This window comes from Leptosomus discolor, chromosome 9, assembly GCF_034619465.1.
Source record: "Leptosomus discolor isolate bLepDis1 chromosome 9, bLepDis1.hap2, whole genome shotgun sequence".
NCBI classification, from domain to species: domain Eukaryota; kingdom Metazoa; phylum Chordata; class Aves; order Leptosomiformes; family Leptosomidae; genus Leptosomus; species Leptosomus discolor.
In genome coordinates, this window is record NC_141399.1 from 20,293,539 (window position 1) to 20,311,111 (window position 17,573).

Below are 17,573 nucleotides of genomic sequence, written 5' to 3' on the forward strand. Positions count from 1 at the left end.
CTTCCTTTATGTCTTCCAGGTACTTCCTAAGTGCCCAGAGAGATGCAGACGCTATATCAGAAGTCCCATGAACCTTTCTAATAGCTCCGCGTTCACCCCAGGGATGGTGTTTCTGCAGACACGTGGAGCCAGGTCTCCTGCTTTGCATCTGTGCCCTCTTGGGTCTCAGCAGCTAGCCGTACTGCTCCTCTTATACTGTGCAGCTAAGGGCATCACGATCAAGAAGTGCCTTCTACTCTGTCTCTGGAAGATTTATATGTAGTTTTCTGCTATCACAGAGGACACAGATTTTCCCTGACACTGAGGCAGAATGGTTATTGGACACCCCACTTATCCCCAAGAGGTTATAATGCTTTGAAGTTCAAGATCGTAAATGTTCTCAGCAACAGTTATATCACTTGAAAAGGAGACCTGTTCAAATCTTTCAACCTTCAGTGTGCATGCTCCTGTAAAGCTATCAGAAGAAATCTCTTTGATATATATTGGACTGAGATCATTACCTGCAGGCTCTTCTGTCATGCCAGTTGCCGGTGGCTCTGAGTAGCTTAGCCAAGATCCTGACAGCGGTGGCTGCACATTTCAGGTGCCGGCAGCTGAAAAAGCAGCATGTGGGGGTCTGCAGGTCACTTGGTGACTTTCTGGCTTGCAAGGGCTTGTGGGACATATCTCCCCTGATCCCAGTTCAGGTCTTGGGGTTCATAGAGGCTGCTCTGGACTCTACAGGGATCATTTGCCTTACATTCAGTTGCAGATGTTCGTCATGGTCTACATAGGGTGACTAACAGATGTCAGCCCTTGGGATTCTCTGGAGAGAAGTCTGGGGATGCTGGGCTGGTGGGTGTGAGCAGCCTTTGCTCTGGTTTTATGTTGCAAAGCACCCTAAGGGAAATTGCTCTTAGCTCAACCAGGGCCAAGTTAGGTGCAAATTAAGTATTTGCCCCATAGCAAGAACAGAATAGAATAGAATAGTTCTGTTGGAAGGGGCCTGCAATGATCGTCTAGTCCAACTGCAGTTGATAATGACTCACAAACTCTTACAAAAAAGCAGTGTCAGGAACAAAAACAAGCAAGTAAATGTTTATTTAGAGCTTAATCAGCCATAAAACCCTCTTTCGGTATGTAGGATTCAGCTAATAAGATTGCAGATGCTTCTCAACAACTGTGCTTCATACAGCCGCGTAAATGACATGGATGTGTTAGCCTGTTGCTGATTCTTGGTTGAACTAGACGTGATGCTAATAAGATAGAGAATAACTGGTTTGTGGTGGACTGAGGCTTTTCCTAATCTTGACTTTGCAGTATACCAAGACATGCACCTGGAATGTGGATGGAAACTGGAAAACTTTTGGTTCTTGTTACCTTTCTGTGGATTGTGTAGACCTCTGCATTTTAAACTAAGGGAAAAGCTGGCAACAGCGCTGTGTTACCTTCTGCAAAACCGGGGGCCAGAGGAGGAAGATGGAATGCTGTGCATCACAGTGCTGCTTGCCCCGTGGCAGCATTGTGCTGGGACGCGGTTCCTCTGGGGAAGGTCGTTACTCTGGTGTGTTAAGTGCAAGAGCCACCGCCTGGCTGGCAGCCCTTCCTTGAACCCCAGCCCCCATGGGGTTTGACAGGGAGGCAGAGAACTCAAGGATATCATATATCTCTGTATTTATGAGAACAGGTATGTGGGTAGACGTTGGGGACCTGAATGATTGCCCAGGAAAGTCTTGAGCAAGAGCTCAAGTATACTGTTCAGCATCAGAAAACTCGCATTAGGGGTGCCTCGGTCACAGGGAAAATGCCTGACAGAAGCTGCATCTTATTTGACGGGGATAAAGCAACCCTAGAGCACAAAGCTGCAGGAGAACAGGGTTTTTCCACTGCTCACAAAAGCAAGTCATTAAATACCATGTCCTTTCACAAGAGTGCTTGTGTTGCCATCCAATAAAAGACTCCCTGACAGCTTCTAGTCACCATTTCATATTTTCTGGTTTGTTTTCAGCTGTGTGGCATTCACTGTTTTTAAACTATCCAGTACACACATTTCCAGAATGAATTTCTTCCTGCATGGACATAAATGTAATTAAGTTGGGGGCACATGGATCTAAGCAGGTGCTGATTTTTAATTCTGTAACTGCTTCTTTTTTGTCAAAGCAGAGTCTGATACAGCATTCCCCATGTTTTTAGAGCTACAAATCTGCCACCAATAAAACTCCGAAGCTCAGTGGATGTTTTACCATCACTAGTGTAAGATTTTCAGTGCACGTAGCTGAAACCAGAGGCCCTTCGCATCAGGCATTCCTTTTTCTGTTTATTTATTAAAAGATTGCATGTCCTAATTTCTAGTCTAACTTGCTGATAGGCAGTATATACCAGCTAATATTTGATATTATCCAATGCAGTTCCTATGCTGACCCATAAGCATTAGGAATTATGTTTTTCTAAGTCAAACCCAGTGCCATTTTGACCTAGAGTGCAACTCCTCTTTTGCTTAGCCACCTCTTTTTTTCCTAAATAGGTTATATTCAGTGATTCTTAAAATCAGTCATGTGGATGTTCACATCAGGTTTCAGTCGAACCAACTAGGTCAAATCTCTGCTCGTAGCTGAGCAGCTCTCATTCTTGTCTGTTAACCCAGCCTCCCTCTTTTGGGTTTGAGCATCCACACATCTTCTCTCTTTTCATGCTTTGTCTTGATTTGTTTGCTTCTCATACCCTTGTTTTTGCTGCAGGTAAGCAGTCATTTGTTTCCCCTCTTTTCCTGCTAATAGAAAAGACTTGTTTGTCCCCATTTTGCTTATTTTTGGTATGGATGTGAAGCTAGGACCTGCCTTCCATGGACAAACCCAGCTCTCCTTTGGAAAGCCTGAGCAGGGCGTGCTCTTTGTAAAATGATGGCAATGGTGCCATTTATTTTCATGATCTTTTTATATACTACAATGCAGTAATTAGATCAGTTGCCCAGTGAGCAAGGACCCATTTCAGTAGGCACCATGCAGAGGAAGGGACGCAGTCCATGTTTCCCAGTTGCATAAAAGGGCTGCGGCTTCTGAAGGATTTACTCAGACCAAAAATGCCAAGCCCCCATGGAAGTGAGCTCTGCTGGGGTTTGCTGGCAGCTGAGCAGATGGATGTAGCTGGTGTGTTCAAGGGGGGAACGTGAAATTAGGAGAAATCCAATAATTTAGAAGACCAATGCATATGCTCTCTCTTGAACTTTTCCACACACCACACTTGAACAATACCAGCCGTGCATGTGGATTTTGTGTGCTATCATTATTACTTGATTTTATAGCAAAGATGTTAACAGTGTGGTGTTCACTGTGCGGTGGTTCTTGCTCCCAGATTAGCATCTTGTGTGAAAAAGGACCCGTTGACATCTCTTGGGTGCTGCCCCAAGCTTGGATCTTGTCTGTAAAATTTAGTGGCACCACAAACCTGCTTGAGTTAAATTAGAGCGATTCCCTTCTACAGACCCTGACTTTACCTAGGAATTCCCAAATAAGAAGGCTGTACCAATTTACTGGAATGGGATTGTAAGCCATTACTATGTCACTGTATTGCTTTCATCTTTCCTAAAGCTGCTGACATCTTTTCACTAGTACTGCCATGCCATCAGAAGTTAGATTTAGGACAAGTCATTTTTTTATTAAATTAAACATTAACCAGCAAACAGTCTAACATTTGTTTTGGCTGTAAATAGGACTTGGTTTTTAAAGTGTTCCCAATTCTTGTTGTTTCAAAGAAAAACCATCATTTTTATGGAAGGGAAAAAATCAGGCATAAAAAAATCATTGTGATATCTTGCACTGCTAAGCTTGATTTTGTGGAGAATAGCTTTGACCCTTGTTTTTCATTATGCTGTTCATGTTTCTGATCATCTCAATCAGCTTTTCCCTCCTAGTCCTTCTCCATATCTTTTTAGCCTGCCAGGACGTTTGCACCAGTCCTAAATAGAAAGGCTAGTTTCGTATCTGTGCCAGTTCCTGAGTGGAACAAGGGAAGTTCTGCATCTTTTTAATCAGGAAAAATATCTGATGGAGAAGGAGACTTGAGTACAAATTAATCTCTTAGGGTGATTTTTAGCTCCAGGCTCCATGGCAAGCAACCTTGTAGGTGAGCCTCCTACTTGTGCAGAGTCGAGGGTTAATTTTTGTGGGTATTTTGCAGTGCTTCATGTCGGGAGACAGGCAGATGCTCCTTTCACTGTGTGGGGAAAGTAAGAGAGGTGGCACGGCTATGCCACAGAACTGGGTGTGAAAACAAGGCTTCTGATGTTGCAGACCCAGGGCTACCTTGCATACTTCTGGACAGTGAAATGCCATATTCCTCTCTGCAGAAAGCAGAGGCTGGTGCTGTGTGCTGCTATGGCTGGTTTGATGCCCAGTGTTCAAAGGATGGTCAGAGTTCAGCTCCAACAAACTCAGAGGAGGTTGGACAAGATGCAAAAGAGCAGAGGGCTGATGGTGGGCATTGCTTAGGCTGGCTGGGCTGCACCAGGACAGGAAGCTGGTCATCGCTTAGTTTGATGCCATGTTGGCTTTATGCTGGAAAATGGAAGGAGTTTTAGAAAACAAGAAGAAAACCACTTTTTTTTTCAATTTAAAAATAAAAAAAAAAGGAAGAAAATGGCATCTTCCCAGCTGCCCAACCTTCCAGTGACTGCGGGCAGATTAATAGAGCTGCCTGCCTGACCTTCACTTGATAAAGCATTAACAGACACAATATAATAAATGGAAACCTCAATGGTATAATTGTTAATAAGCTTAGTCAAATGCACTTGATATTCTTTACTTGGACAAAATTATAACTCTGTTGGTAACTGAGAGAGCACTGCTGAATTTGGACCCTGCGGAGATGTTTGACTGGGTGTCACCCAATATTTCTAATTCAACAATTAGAGCGGTGTAAAATCAATATAGCCCCCATCAAACAGGTGAAATCCTGCCTTATTAAGACATCTCAATTTAATTGTCAATGAACAATCTGGTGACGTTGGGGGGAATTCCTTTGGAATTGGTTTGCAGCCTGATGCTAGTTAATATTTTTATCAGTGATGAAGCGGGCTGTATGGAAAAAAGTGGATGAGCTGCAGTTTGGGCTTGTGTAACAACAACAAAAGGGTTCACAAGTGGGTACAAGACACACAAGCAGTGGAGCATCCTATCAAAAGATGCAATGAGTGTGGGCCTGCATCTGATTCCATGTGACTATTCTCATGTTCTTTCCTGGGGCATCAAATACAGTATTTACTTACTGTATTTGACAGACCAGGTGATTCCTTCTGGTCTTAAAATTTCATGGACACATTCAACTGGTGGAAGTGAGAGACAGCCCAGCCTGTATCATGGGAAGGCTGAGGCATCTTGAATAATTGTAAAATAAATAAATGCAGGGAAGGTATAAGTGCACAGTGAAACTGCTGCTGGGAGCAGGATGGTGCATGGAATTTCTTTGCACCTGAAAAGGTGGAGGGAGCTGGGAAGGACCTCCATCCCAGGCTGGGAGAGCATCTCTGGAGCAGCACTGTCCTGCTGGGCACCAAGTGCCCAGCTGCCCTTCTCTCTCTTCTGTGCCAGGAATGATGCTCAAGGCAAAATAGAAGCACCTTACGTATTTTTTTCTCATGGGTTTTTGCTTTTTCAAGAGAGCCACAGACTCTTTTTTGAATAGGAAATGTAGTGAACTTGTCTGTGCCTTGTGTGACAGCTCCTTTTGATGGAGCACAGCTTCAGAGGTATGGTGCTCATGTCGATTTGCTGCAAAAAATTCACTCTTTATTTAAAGAAAGGTACTTGAACTAAATAAGCCAGACTTCTAGTACTACTAATACCAGCCGAAAAAATAGGTGGTAATTACTAATATACTGCTAAACACTTCTGTTGTGGGTAGTTGCTGTAAATTTTCTCGTTTTTCATTGAGCTGGGAAGTGGTATTTCTGCAGTCAGAGCCAGTTTGGAGTCAGAATTCCTACTTGGTGGTAAACGTTTTTTTTCCTATCAAATGGGAAAAAAAAATTTGAATTTTGAAATTTGCAGTGTAATGACCATTCTCTTGTTCCAAACAACAGTTGTTTGACCGTATATACATTAATCTTTTCAAATAATGTTATTTCAATGTTGTTTAACACACCATTAGGATAGTATATATTCTAATACATAATGCTGATTTTATCAGAATTAAAATTAAGGAGAGAAAATGCATTTTTGCATGGCAGTACTTTCTCCTGGTGTCTGGGAATGAGCTCTCTCATCTGCACCAGGTACGGATGCCACGTGCTTTATGGCGCAGCAGCTTTTCAGCCCTCAGCATCAGGAGGCAAATCCCAATTCTGAACTCAAGGGTGTCAGTATTAATGATGGTGGAGCAGTGCATGCAAATGACACTTATTGCAGGTGTCTTGCTGCAGGGCCAGGTGTGGCTTGCTCTTTAGTCTCGAGCAGATCAGTTACTCCCTTATTGCTTTGCTTTAGTATTACTGTGCAATTCCTCCTTCAGAGACGTGCATTTCAATCTGCAGCTGAAAAGTATTCCCAAAGAGCTATTTTAATATTTATTTTCCTCCAACTTTCTATTACTGTGGCAACATGCACTTTGAATTTCATTAGTTTTATGCATTTAAGTTCCCTTTTTAAACCTTTATAAGGTCAGACCCAGTTTGGGTAAATCAACAATGTATTACTTTTGAGATTTTTAGTAATATTTTTCCTTAAACAGCTGTAGATCACAGGTAGTGAGAGCATTAGGGCTTCTGCCTTTTTGAGAAATATTTGTTGGCATTGCTGGTAAACATGTGCACTAAATTATTCTGTAATTAGATAAACATATTCCATCACAGATTCCTTCTCATGCACTCATGGTTTGTCAGCAGCACATTACAGGGTACCTGCACTGAAATAACATGCGAGGTGGGGCATGTGGGATCTTGTGCCATGCTCTCCAACACAAGGACTCAGAGCTCTTGCAACTGAAGCTGCTCCAGATCTCCCTGGGGCTACTAGACCCTCTCCTTGAACTCTGGGGTGACAGGGAGCACATGCTGCAGGGTGCTGAGTATCCTACACAGGCTACGGGACTGCTGCCTGACCAGCAGCAGGCATGATACTGATCTCAGGATTGCTCCTTCTGGTTAGCTGGGGTTTCACAGGGTAGTTTCATAGCCCTATCCTAGCGACCTGATACATCCCAGATAGTTTTCTGCCCAGGCAAGACTCACAGCACCCAGAAGAGGGTTCAGCTGAGGGGCAGCCAGACAATGCAAGCACCTGCTTCTCACTTCGGTAGTGATTACTAAAGCAGAGCTGATGCCTTCTCTTAGTTTCCCACTGCTGTGGCCACTGGGAAACAAGCCCTCAGTTGCTTTCACCTGTGACTTACACGGGGTGGGGGCAGCTTGACAGTCGAGAAAGTATTAGTTCTTCTGCCGGGGGGGGGAGGGCAGTGTTCTTCAATAAATAGGGCTCTTTGCAGTCTTTTTGTTTCACAGCAACTCATGAAAGTAGATTGTGAGAAGATGGTTTAGCATGCGTTGGCTGTCTCCCTGCAGAAAGGGCCCTGCAATCTGCAAACCAGAGTCGCTGCTGCCTCTTCAAGCACCCATTTGTGCTGGTGAAGTGCTAACAGGGAGCCCCTGGCTGGCAGGAGGCTGAGCTGCCCTCAACTTCTCGTTTGCATTTTATGTGCAACTCTTCAACTTGGAATACGGGAAATAATTCAATTACATCTCTGCTGCTGGGTTATATAAGAGAAAACAAAATGTGCCTTGTTTCGTAAGGTAAAGCGTATCCTTCTGCTGAGCTGAACAATTTCCCTAGTTTGCAGTGTGGTTTTGCTGTGCCTCCTTGGCTGGGCTGGGGCTTCAGGGGCAGAGAGGGTGCTTTAGATGTTTTCTACTTTGACTGGCATCATTTGAATGTACTAAACCTAGGCTTATTATGTGTTTTTTTAATGGTGTTTCAGCACACCGAGGAAACCAGAGCAGCTGGATCAGGCTGCGGGCCAGCGGTCAGCATCCCCCTCCCTCGCACAGACTGTGCCCAGTTCCCAGAGCCCCCAGGAGATGAGGGGCCGGGGCCAGCCTGGACCACTGGTGGAGGGACCACGGAAGATGCTGCAGGTGGATGCAAGGAGCCAGGGCTCGGGGAGGTCTCCCTCGGTATCACCGGACCGGGGCAGCACCCCTACCTCTCCCTACTCGCTGCCACAGATCGCCCCCCTCCCCAGCAGCACACTCTGCCCCATATGCAAGACAACAGAGCTCACCTCCTCCCCCGGCCAGCCGAACTTCAATGCCTGCACCCAGTGTCACAGCAAAGTCTGCAACCAGTGTGGCTTCAACCCCAACCCGCACCTCACCCAGGTAACGCCTCCTCTTCCTTGGACAGCCTGTCTGTCCGGTTCAGGTGGGTGGTGGGGTGGCTGCCACTGAGGTTTGCAAGGAGAGGTTCTTGCTTTCTCCTAGTACAGAAGTTGCACCTTTGTCTTTGGCAGCTGCAAAGCATTGACCAAGAGCAAGGGCTCTGCTGGCTAATCTGAGGATAATTGCAATAATGTGAGCTTTAATGAGATGAGGGAGGTAAATTAGTTAAAGGGAAATGTTAGTCCACCAGAGAGGCTCAGTTTCTTGTTGCTGAGACCCCAGAATGCTTGGCTGAGGTGAGGTCAGGTCTACGTACACAAAAATGTCCTGAAGTTGAAGCACTCAACAGTGGTGGGGGGAGCAGCAGTGTTGCTGTTCAACCCCAAGGTGTTGAGCATTTTAGACCCTGACTCATGCGAGGTGATGATGTTTTGATGGCAGATGAGTTTCAGACAGCATCATGATTGGTGGCAGGAGAGAAGTACAAAGAGTCGTGCGCAAGATGATGCCTTGCTGGGGGAGTGTTTCGTGGGATGTGTAAAATGGATGTGCAGGGTCCTGTGGGTGGATCCAGCAGTGGCAGTGAGCTAGGGTTGCTGGGGCTGTCTGGGGTGTGGGGTTTCCTGTGCCAATCTGTTGGGTCAGAGACCTCCACACAGGGTGGGAAGCAACATGGATTCTTGTTGCAGCTGTTAAGAGCCAAACCGTGGGGATTCCTACTCAGGCTTAGTAACAGAAAGTTTAAGCCATGCATTGGAAAGCCTCTGTGCCACTCCAGTGTCTGAGAAAACAGGATTTGGGCACTGAAATCCCCTGAGTACCCACATTTTATTGCCAGTAGCTGTTTCTGTAAAGGTCAATATAAGGTCTTAGATCTTAATAAAGGGCCCTGAGGTAGAAATTCGGACTCCTGCAAGGAAATGCCATGGGTCACTTTTAAATAGATTTGCCAAACATTTATTTTGTTGTCCAAGCATTACATTGAAAGTTCAGCAACTATTCTGAATAGTATCAGTTAATCAGCAAATAAACCAATAAAAATGCACCGATGGGTCAGTTTCTGGTCAGCCTGGACCTTGTCTCCTCTACTTTCCCCCAAGAGCTTTCCCACAGTGGGCTTTACTCCAATTCTGTCTTGCAGATACCCATGTTAAAATGTGTGTGTGCATGGAGTTTCTGCTTAGTATCTCTAGGCCATCTCTTAGCACCTCTAAGACTCTATACCCCTCTGAAATGTGATTGACAGCGGAGGATTTTGAATTAAAAAAACTTGACCTGGGATGAAAAAAGGTGTGGGGTTTTTGTTGTTTTGTTCTGAGTTTAATATGCATTTCAACAGTAAGCAATCTTATGACTTGTAAGTAGGTCATTGAGGGAGCTGGGGGGTGAAAACTGTTGTCCAAGAGAAGTGTTTGCAGCCCATGCGATGGGCTGGCTGGGGGAACAGTGGTGGTTACTGCCATGTTGAAGTGTGACTCACTTTCCTCAGCATAATTACTTGTGCTGCCATTGCAGAGTCACATAGAAAGGCATCTGAAGCAGTCTGGTGGTGTTAAAAAGGGTTAATGGGAGGCAGCTTGGAGGTTGTTCTCTTTCTTGATGGTCGGAGCTGGGTTGGAAAGGACCTCCAGAGGTCACTTGGTCGAGCCTCAGTTCAAAGCAGAGATCAGGTGAGGGAGCTCCAGGCTTTATCCAGTTGGGTCTCAGAAACTCACCAGGATGGAAGTGCTGGTCCCCCCTGCTTCACTGCTTGACCATCCTCTCAGGAAGAAACATCCGTCTGGTATGTCCTTCAAACCCTGCAGGTGCAGCAGGGTGGCTGCACAGTATTGCTAATGAGGTGGTTTGTGGGGTTATATTTTTCAATTTGCATTTCCTTATGAATATATTTTCATGTGAATAGTTGATGTTTCTGCTTGGTGCTGCAGTAGGTATGGATTTGTGACTTCTCTTTCTGCTTTCAAGGCTCTCTAGCAGGATGAAATCATCAAAAAAATCAAATTTTCTAGGAAAACCAAACCCAGGAAAAACAAAACTGTGTTTACTTGGTACATCCTCTCCTGCACAATCTGTGGGGCTGCCAGAAACCCCAGGTGTGGTGAGGTGGGAACTCCAGTACTTATTTGGCATGATGATTTCCAAAACTGTTTTGAGAGCCTGGTTTTGAAAATAAAGGTTTGTATAAGCTTGACGTGGCTTTTATTTTTATATATAAAATAGCTTATATATATATAAATAAAATAACAACAGACTTAGTGTATGAGCTGTAGTTCATCAAACTCCATCCTGCCACTACAATACCAAGAGCAGATTTTTCAGAGGAGAGTTAACTGTACCTCCTAGCAAAACACCTTGACTTGATAATTAGGTGATACCTTCTGCTTAGAAGCATGTACAGTCCTTTGAAATATTATTTTTATTTGTCTTTTTTATCTTTTTCCTTTTCATGTGGCTTGATGGTCATTTTATCTTAAAGGCAAGTAATGAATTTCCATCGTGATGAAGCAGTTGGCCTCTGTAGCATCTTGAGTTGATTGCTTGCTGAGCAAAATAAATAAATCTTTCTTTTTTTTTTTTTTTTTTTTAATTCACTGTCTTTTTATTCCTTTGAGCACCAGCTCGTTCTTGTTTCATAAGGCTGGGCAAACAGAAGTTCCTGTCTGCTGTTGGTGTCACTCAATATTTTACATGTAGATAATCATATTCTTCCCTCTGTTCATCTCTGCACTCCGAAATAACTGCTGTCACCATTTTCAATTTGGTCGCGTGCTGGAATGCCAGTTTTCTTGTTCATTCACTTATTCCTGAAGGTCAGTCCTTTTGCCGTGGATGGTTATTTTAAGCAAGGGGGAATGTGATGCAGGAAGCTATGATGGCACTATTAAAGACAGAAGCTATGAAATAGCATGGTGAAATGTAACAGTTTGCTTACATACCTGTGTAGGAAATAGGTTTTTGAATAGAGAAGTGTTATTTTAAGTGCAATATTGCAGCCCTAACATTCCAGTAGGATTTTTAATTTCTCATTAAAATTTTTTTTGTACTTTTCCTCTGTGTTGTCTTTGAGGGGTTTTTTTGAACAGCTTGTTCTGCTGGACTGTACCAGCAATGCTGTCATCTCCTCCGGGGGGAAATAGCTCAGTTTCAAGCCGGTACAATAGGTTTAGAAAATCCTCTTTTTATACATCTTTCACTTTGCAGTGCTGCTCCTGTTGCTTTTGCCTGACTGATCCTGCAGCATGTTCATCTGATTGGATTTGCTCTGTTTAGTATCATAAGGAGTAACCTGCAGGCATCCTTTCTGTTTCTCTAGGGTTTTGAAGTGCCACTGCACATTGCTAATTTGATAAATTAATTTCTTCTTCAGTGTTCTCTTAAAATTTGTTGGGTTTCTTTTAATTAATATTCTCCCCATCCTAAAGTGGTAAGCTGGAAAAATGTGGGACTTGGTTTTGATTTTAATCAAGAGCAGTGGCACAGCATTAAAATATGTGCTTTAGTGCTGAAACGAAACTCAAATGGTCTGGATGCCTAATAGGTTTGCTTAGAACCTTTTGGGATTATATAAAATCCTTGCCTTCTTCCTTACATTTCTATTGTGCTTTTTTTTTCAATTTGAAATCGTAGTTTCATAAGTATTCAGATGCACGCAATAGGTATTTTTCCCCCTACCCTGAATAAAAGGAGCCTATTTATACATGTACGTTCTTCACCAAATTACTTTCTCTTTGAAGTCCCTGCTTTTGTCCTCGAGCTATTTTGAATGTATTCACTGTATTTGTGACTGTATGAAGTGGTGATACTTGTTAAACTTCAGCTCTGGTCCACGTTTTTAGCTCTGCTCAGGGAAACTGAAGAGATTCTTTGTACTTTTTACATTATGAATATAATGTAATATGAAATGTTTAAAATATTTGAGAATAAATCTGTTCCCTATGTGCTCTGTGCCATGTAAGGTCATCAGCAACCTTTGATCACAGACCTTCAGCAAGTGAAACATAAGAAGTCTCAGGGAAGATTAAAAACTTGCTGATTGGTTTCCCAACACTGGTCAGAGTTGTTTGTCAGGAGAGGAAAACCTCTCAGCAGCTCTGGAATTATCTGTAGCAGGAGGAGATACCCACAAAAAATACTTAAAGTTTTTAGGTAAATGTTTAAATTGTATTGATGGAAAATAGACCATCAGCTGAGAATATGAGTGAGATGGTGTAAGTGTGAATGTACAGCGTAGGCCTATATTTATCCTATCACAACATAACAGTAGATGGTTTTCTGCTCAGTAGTGTAAGAAAATTTGGGTAAAGTGGAGCAAAGAAGACAGTTAGGGGAAGCATAGGGATGTCAAAGTGCTCGGCAGACCATCTATGGAGGTAGGAGCGAGGCTTGTGAGTGCTTGGGGTTGTCCAAAGCCTTCTCCAGCCCAGCTCCACCAGCAGGAGCAGTACCTGTCCACAGCATCACTTCATTCATTTGGCAAAGTACTTTTTTTTTTTTTTTAAAAAAAAAAGGATAAAGACTGAATGTCCCAGAAATTGTGAAGGTGTTCATATGCTGCCTTTCCTATGAGTCCATTTCTCATTTGGTTCATGGTCTCAATTTTATACCTTGCAGGATGTTAGTGTCCAATTTTTACCCTTGTGCAGGTCTGGGTAGCCCTGAAGTTGTTGGAGCACGACTGTAATTTATGTTGCTGTAATTTATGTGGCTTGAAGCCATGTTTTGACAATGTGTTGTGCTCTGACATGCTGCCCTATTGTTCCTTGGTGTAATGTGGTGGTTTCTGGGACTCTGGCTGTGTCCAGCAAGCTCAGGGGTCAGCAAGGGGTGAGCACTAGAGGACTGGATGAAAAAGGGTATCTACTTGCCTGTAGATAATTAAACATTATTTTTATGAGAGGTTTAATCTCCCCTGTCTCTCTCTGCCTTTTCAAACCACCACAGTGGTCCTTCTCCCTCTTGGCTCTTCACTGAGAAGCTGCAGGGCAGTGCTGGTGTTGCATCTCCTGAATTTTCAAGTTTTCTGTGTGTGTGTCAGCTCTGTGCTTGATTTAGCTCTTTGCAAGGGGAGTGACAGTGGAGGAAGAGCTGCGAGATTACATTTACATGGTCTCTTCTCTTACTGAACGGCAAAGCCAACAAGGTTTTCTCCTGCCCCTGAGACCTTGCTGGCTATTCATTTTCCTGTCTGTGAAGCAGCCCCCAGCCTCAGCTGTTGGCATGCGTGCAGCACCACATCTCAAAGAAAATGTATTATTGTGCTCATGCAGAAATGCGAGGCTGTATTTAGAGATTATAGTTCCCCCTCCCCTTAAGGAATGGGTGCTGGGTCTGAAAAATGTTGGATCTTGAAAAGCAGATCCTGTAGTGGGATAACATTTAACAATAAGTGTCTCTCCAGTCTGGCATCCCCTGGGATATTTCACTCCCAGGTGTTGTACTCATGGTGGCCGTGGTAAAGAAGCGGGTAGCTGCAAATCTGGGAGAAATTTTCCATTGGATCAGGCTGTGTGATAGGAGAGAAAGGCAAGTTTCATTCTGATTTGTTGTTTGTTTTTAGCAGAGCTTCAGCCAGCAGTGACCTGTATGAACAGCGTGTGATGCTTTTTGCAGGAGCCAGGGCTCATCATGACTGTGCCTTCTCATAAGAATGCAGTGATGTGGGCTACATCTGCCCTGAGAAACACCTGCCCGGCCAGGGATGCTTGGCCTGGTTGTCTGCTATGGGGCAGCTCCCCTCTCCGGTGCTCGGGGTTAGCTTCTGCAGCGTGGGCTAGCTGGGACAGCAGTCACTGGGGATGTGCCCACTTGAAGAAGCCCTATGACTCTCTTCAAGAGTGCCTCATGGCACTAAAAATACGCTCTTTGTGATTGCAATGAATATTCTATGGGGTTTTTTATGGTGAGAAAATATTCATAGGAACCTTGAATTTATCGCCCTGGACCAACAGGTTGCGCGTGTGTGTGTATTTTCCCACATTTTAGTGCTTCCTCACCATTGCCCTTTACCTTGCAATCCCAGTATCCCAGTCTTCATTTCATCCTGTGTCTGCAGTGTTGCAGTGAAGGATACCTCTGTTATCCCTTAGTTGGACTTTTTTTAAATTTATTTTTGTTATGCTTTTTTTTTTTTTTTAAATGGGGTGATTAGCACTGAATAAAGCAACTAATATGAAGCTGGACAGTAGCATACTTGTTTGCTGAGGCTTTCTACATAAAAATGACTTGTTTGCTGTTCCAGCCCATGCTGCAGCCTGAGCAGGGGCTTCTTCCAGCCGTCTGCAGCGACGTGCGACTTGTCTGTTCGACAGATCACAATTTAAGTTGGAGCCAACAACAACAAAAAAAAGCTCATGAGTAATTCTGGCTGTTCCTCCCAGTATGCTGCCTTTCGCTGCGCTCTGCGTAGATGATTCAAATAATGCAAAATTCACCTGCAGAAAATGTCAAAAAATATCTTGGCTAAATGGTTCTCGGTGACTAATGGGGTTGGGGTTGCTCACAGTGGCTCCCCTCTGCTGACGGCTGGCTCTGAGCCATGGCAGCAGGGACCCGACTGTGGGGACACAGAAGGGTCCATTGTGACGTGTTAAATTGTTCGGAAGGGACAGGAGAGCGTGGCTTCTTACATGCCAGAGTGATGCTGTGTCAGAGAGGGGTAATAAAAACAACTGCAAGTGAAGTTGAATACTCCTGAAAGATGGAAAGTGGCCTGCTTTCTTCTTGGTGTCTTTTGTTGCTTGATAAATACAAAGCCCTGCAAGCCACATGCACTGAGCCAGCACTGCCCTGTGTTGTCCTTCCCTGGGTACATTAAGTTATGGCAAGCTGTTTGCTTGGATGAGCAGTGGTTTTCCTCTAGCTTTCAACTCAGATATCACTTTATCATTAAAAGGAAAGCAAGCTGAGGATCCAAAGTGGCTGTCAAGACTTCTGAAGTAGAGCAGTATACCGAGTCAGAGGCTCCTCGTGGTTTTGAAAGCTTTGCTGTGCCTGCTACTTGCTTTCATTTCCCTCCCCTGGATGTCCCTGAGCAGAGGAATAAGATGATTTACAGGCTGTGGTGGTGGAAGGAGCTATTTTGCTCATGTGAATGTTGCTCCAGGTTTTCTTACCAGTTGAGCACCTGACATCACACACATGGTTGAGTGTCCCTCTGGATCCTGCTCACCATGCAAAAAGTATTCCAGAGGGCAGCAATTGCACAGGGCTTTATAGCCCTTGCTTGTACAGTCTTGTTTGCAGTGTGTTCTTGTGGTAAAATGCTGTCTGTCTTCGGGGAGCGCTTAGGAGGAAACTTCAAGTACTTTCAGTGTCTCAATGGGGGCTGAGTTAATCCCAGCCAAATTAATTGCTATTTACCATCTTTCTACAAGCAGCAGAGAGCAGGGTGGTTGTAATGGGAGCTATCAGACACTCCCTGCTAGCACCCACTCTGCACCCCCTACGGTGCTGTCTTGGGAGCTGCGTCTCTGGTGTGGCAGAGCGGTGCCCAGCGGGACAGCCCTGGTGCATGAGGAGACGCTGTGATGTGGCTCTTTCCACCCTGGCTGGTAACGACATAGGAGGTCTGTCTGGTCCTTAAAGATAGCGGTGCTTGACAGAGGTGGTGACATCTCGGCAGTGTCTCTCTTGATCTGAATTTTAGCAGATCACTGTTGCTATTTATAAAGCTGCGTGGGCTCCCATCACCAGAAACCAACTTGCTTCTTTCTAACCCTGTTTCTTGTCTGTCTCTTGGCCATGGTCAAGTTTAGGTGCTAAAAGGGGATTTACATAGTGTGGTGGACTGAAAGTATCAGAGACTTCAAAAACAGCCCTGTGAATGCAGTAAGGTGTTTGTGGGACAGTAGCTCGTGCCTGCAGAGGTGTACCACCACCTTAATTCAAGCTTGTACAGCCTTGCTCCTGGACCTCACCCTCCTGTTATACCCAGCTCCTCATCTTGGAGATGTAATATGCAGCTGTGCTCCTGGGCAGCCCATATCTGAGCGGGTATGGTGCTAACTGGACTATGAAAACTGGTTATTTAAACTCTGAAATGCCCTGTTATTGAGGCTGTAAACCTTTTGATCAAGGACAGACAAATGGTGGGATGTTTCAGTTCTGGACTCAGTTCATGTTGTAAATAGGCTGTGCCGTTGGCTTGGCTTTCTGCTCCAGGTGAAAACAAAGATAAGTTGTTGGAATGGCTCTGGAAATCCAGAGAGTGAGATGTGGTCTTAATGGGATGGGAGTAGACTATGAAGCAGGTCTGTGGGATTAAAGGTTTGTCAAAACAAGTTAAGTCATGGACCTAATATGGCACTAAACCAGCTGGAAGTCAGTTTTGAAGACTGAAGAGCCAGTGTGTCCCTACCCTTCCTCCCTTGCCCCCCCCCCCCCCCGCCTACTTCGATGCCCATCTTCTGCAGCTTAATTGAGCCCCAAGTGTTTGTGCAGCAGCCTTGCTGCTGGGTCATGGCTCATTAAAAAACAAAACAAAAACAAACAAGCAAAAAAAAACACCCAAGAAGGGAAGAAGACGACTTAACGTTGACTTTTTTGCTCCCACCTCACCTGCTCTTTCACCCTCTTGCTGTGTCCAAGCTGTGAGATTAGACCAGACTGGCCAGACCCTTGAGTTGGAGACCTCCATGGAAGAAACCCGAGTGGTGGGCAGGACAGATGTGCCCACCAGTCTTATGGAGAGGAAAGTTTGGTGCCCACATACCTCCAGCTGCCCTCTCCTCCCCCTAATGAGCACAACGCAGTATTCCCATTAGATGGAAACAGAAGCACAAACGCTTGGGCTCATATGTTCAGCAAAGCCCAGATTATTCTGAATCATCCAACATCCTTATCAGAGTGCTACAGACAGTGCTTGCATCAGTCACAGCACAGGCTAGCAAAGTCAATGGCAGCGCTCTGCCTGTCTTAATTGACACAAGTGAGCAGCTATTTGAAGCCCTGTCCCCAAAGAGCAAACGAGCTTGTCACTGCACCTAACTCAGCTTTGCAAGAAACACGGGCTCAGCAAGTGCTCCCTATTAAAAGCCTGCTAAGGATGCAAACACATAGGGGTGCACGCATAGAGCAGCAACCAGCTGGATGTGCCAGAGTCGGGGCACTTCTAGGCTTGGCTCTAGGAATGGGAACTCCCCTTGGGATTTTAGTTTTGGGTCTTTTTCCCCTCTCTCTTAATTGCAGAGTACCCTGATGCCTAAAGCTGTAGGCGGGGGAGAAGCTGGAG

At 44.7% G+C, this 17,573-nt stretch overlaps 1 protein-coding gene across 2 annotated transcripts in view; it reads left to right on the plus strand.

Moving 5' to 3' along the window:
• The window catches only part of BSN (bassoon presynaptic cytomatrix protein), a 92,946-nt gene that overhangs the window by 15,509 nt on the left and 59,864 nt on the right, over positions 1-17,573 (plus strand). For both annotated transcript variants that reach the window (XM_086469997.1, XM_086469998.1), the window contains exon 2: positions 7,945-8,344. In XM_086469997.1, the coding sequence (XP_086326123.1) occupies positions 7,945-8,344 (400 nt within the window). The remainder of the gene's footprint in view (positions 1-7,944; positions 8,345-17,573) is intronic.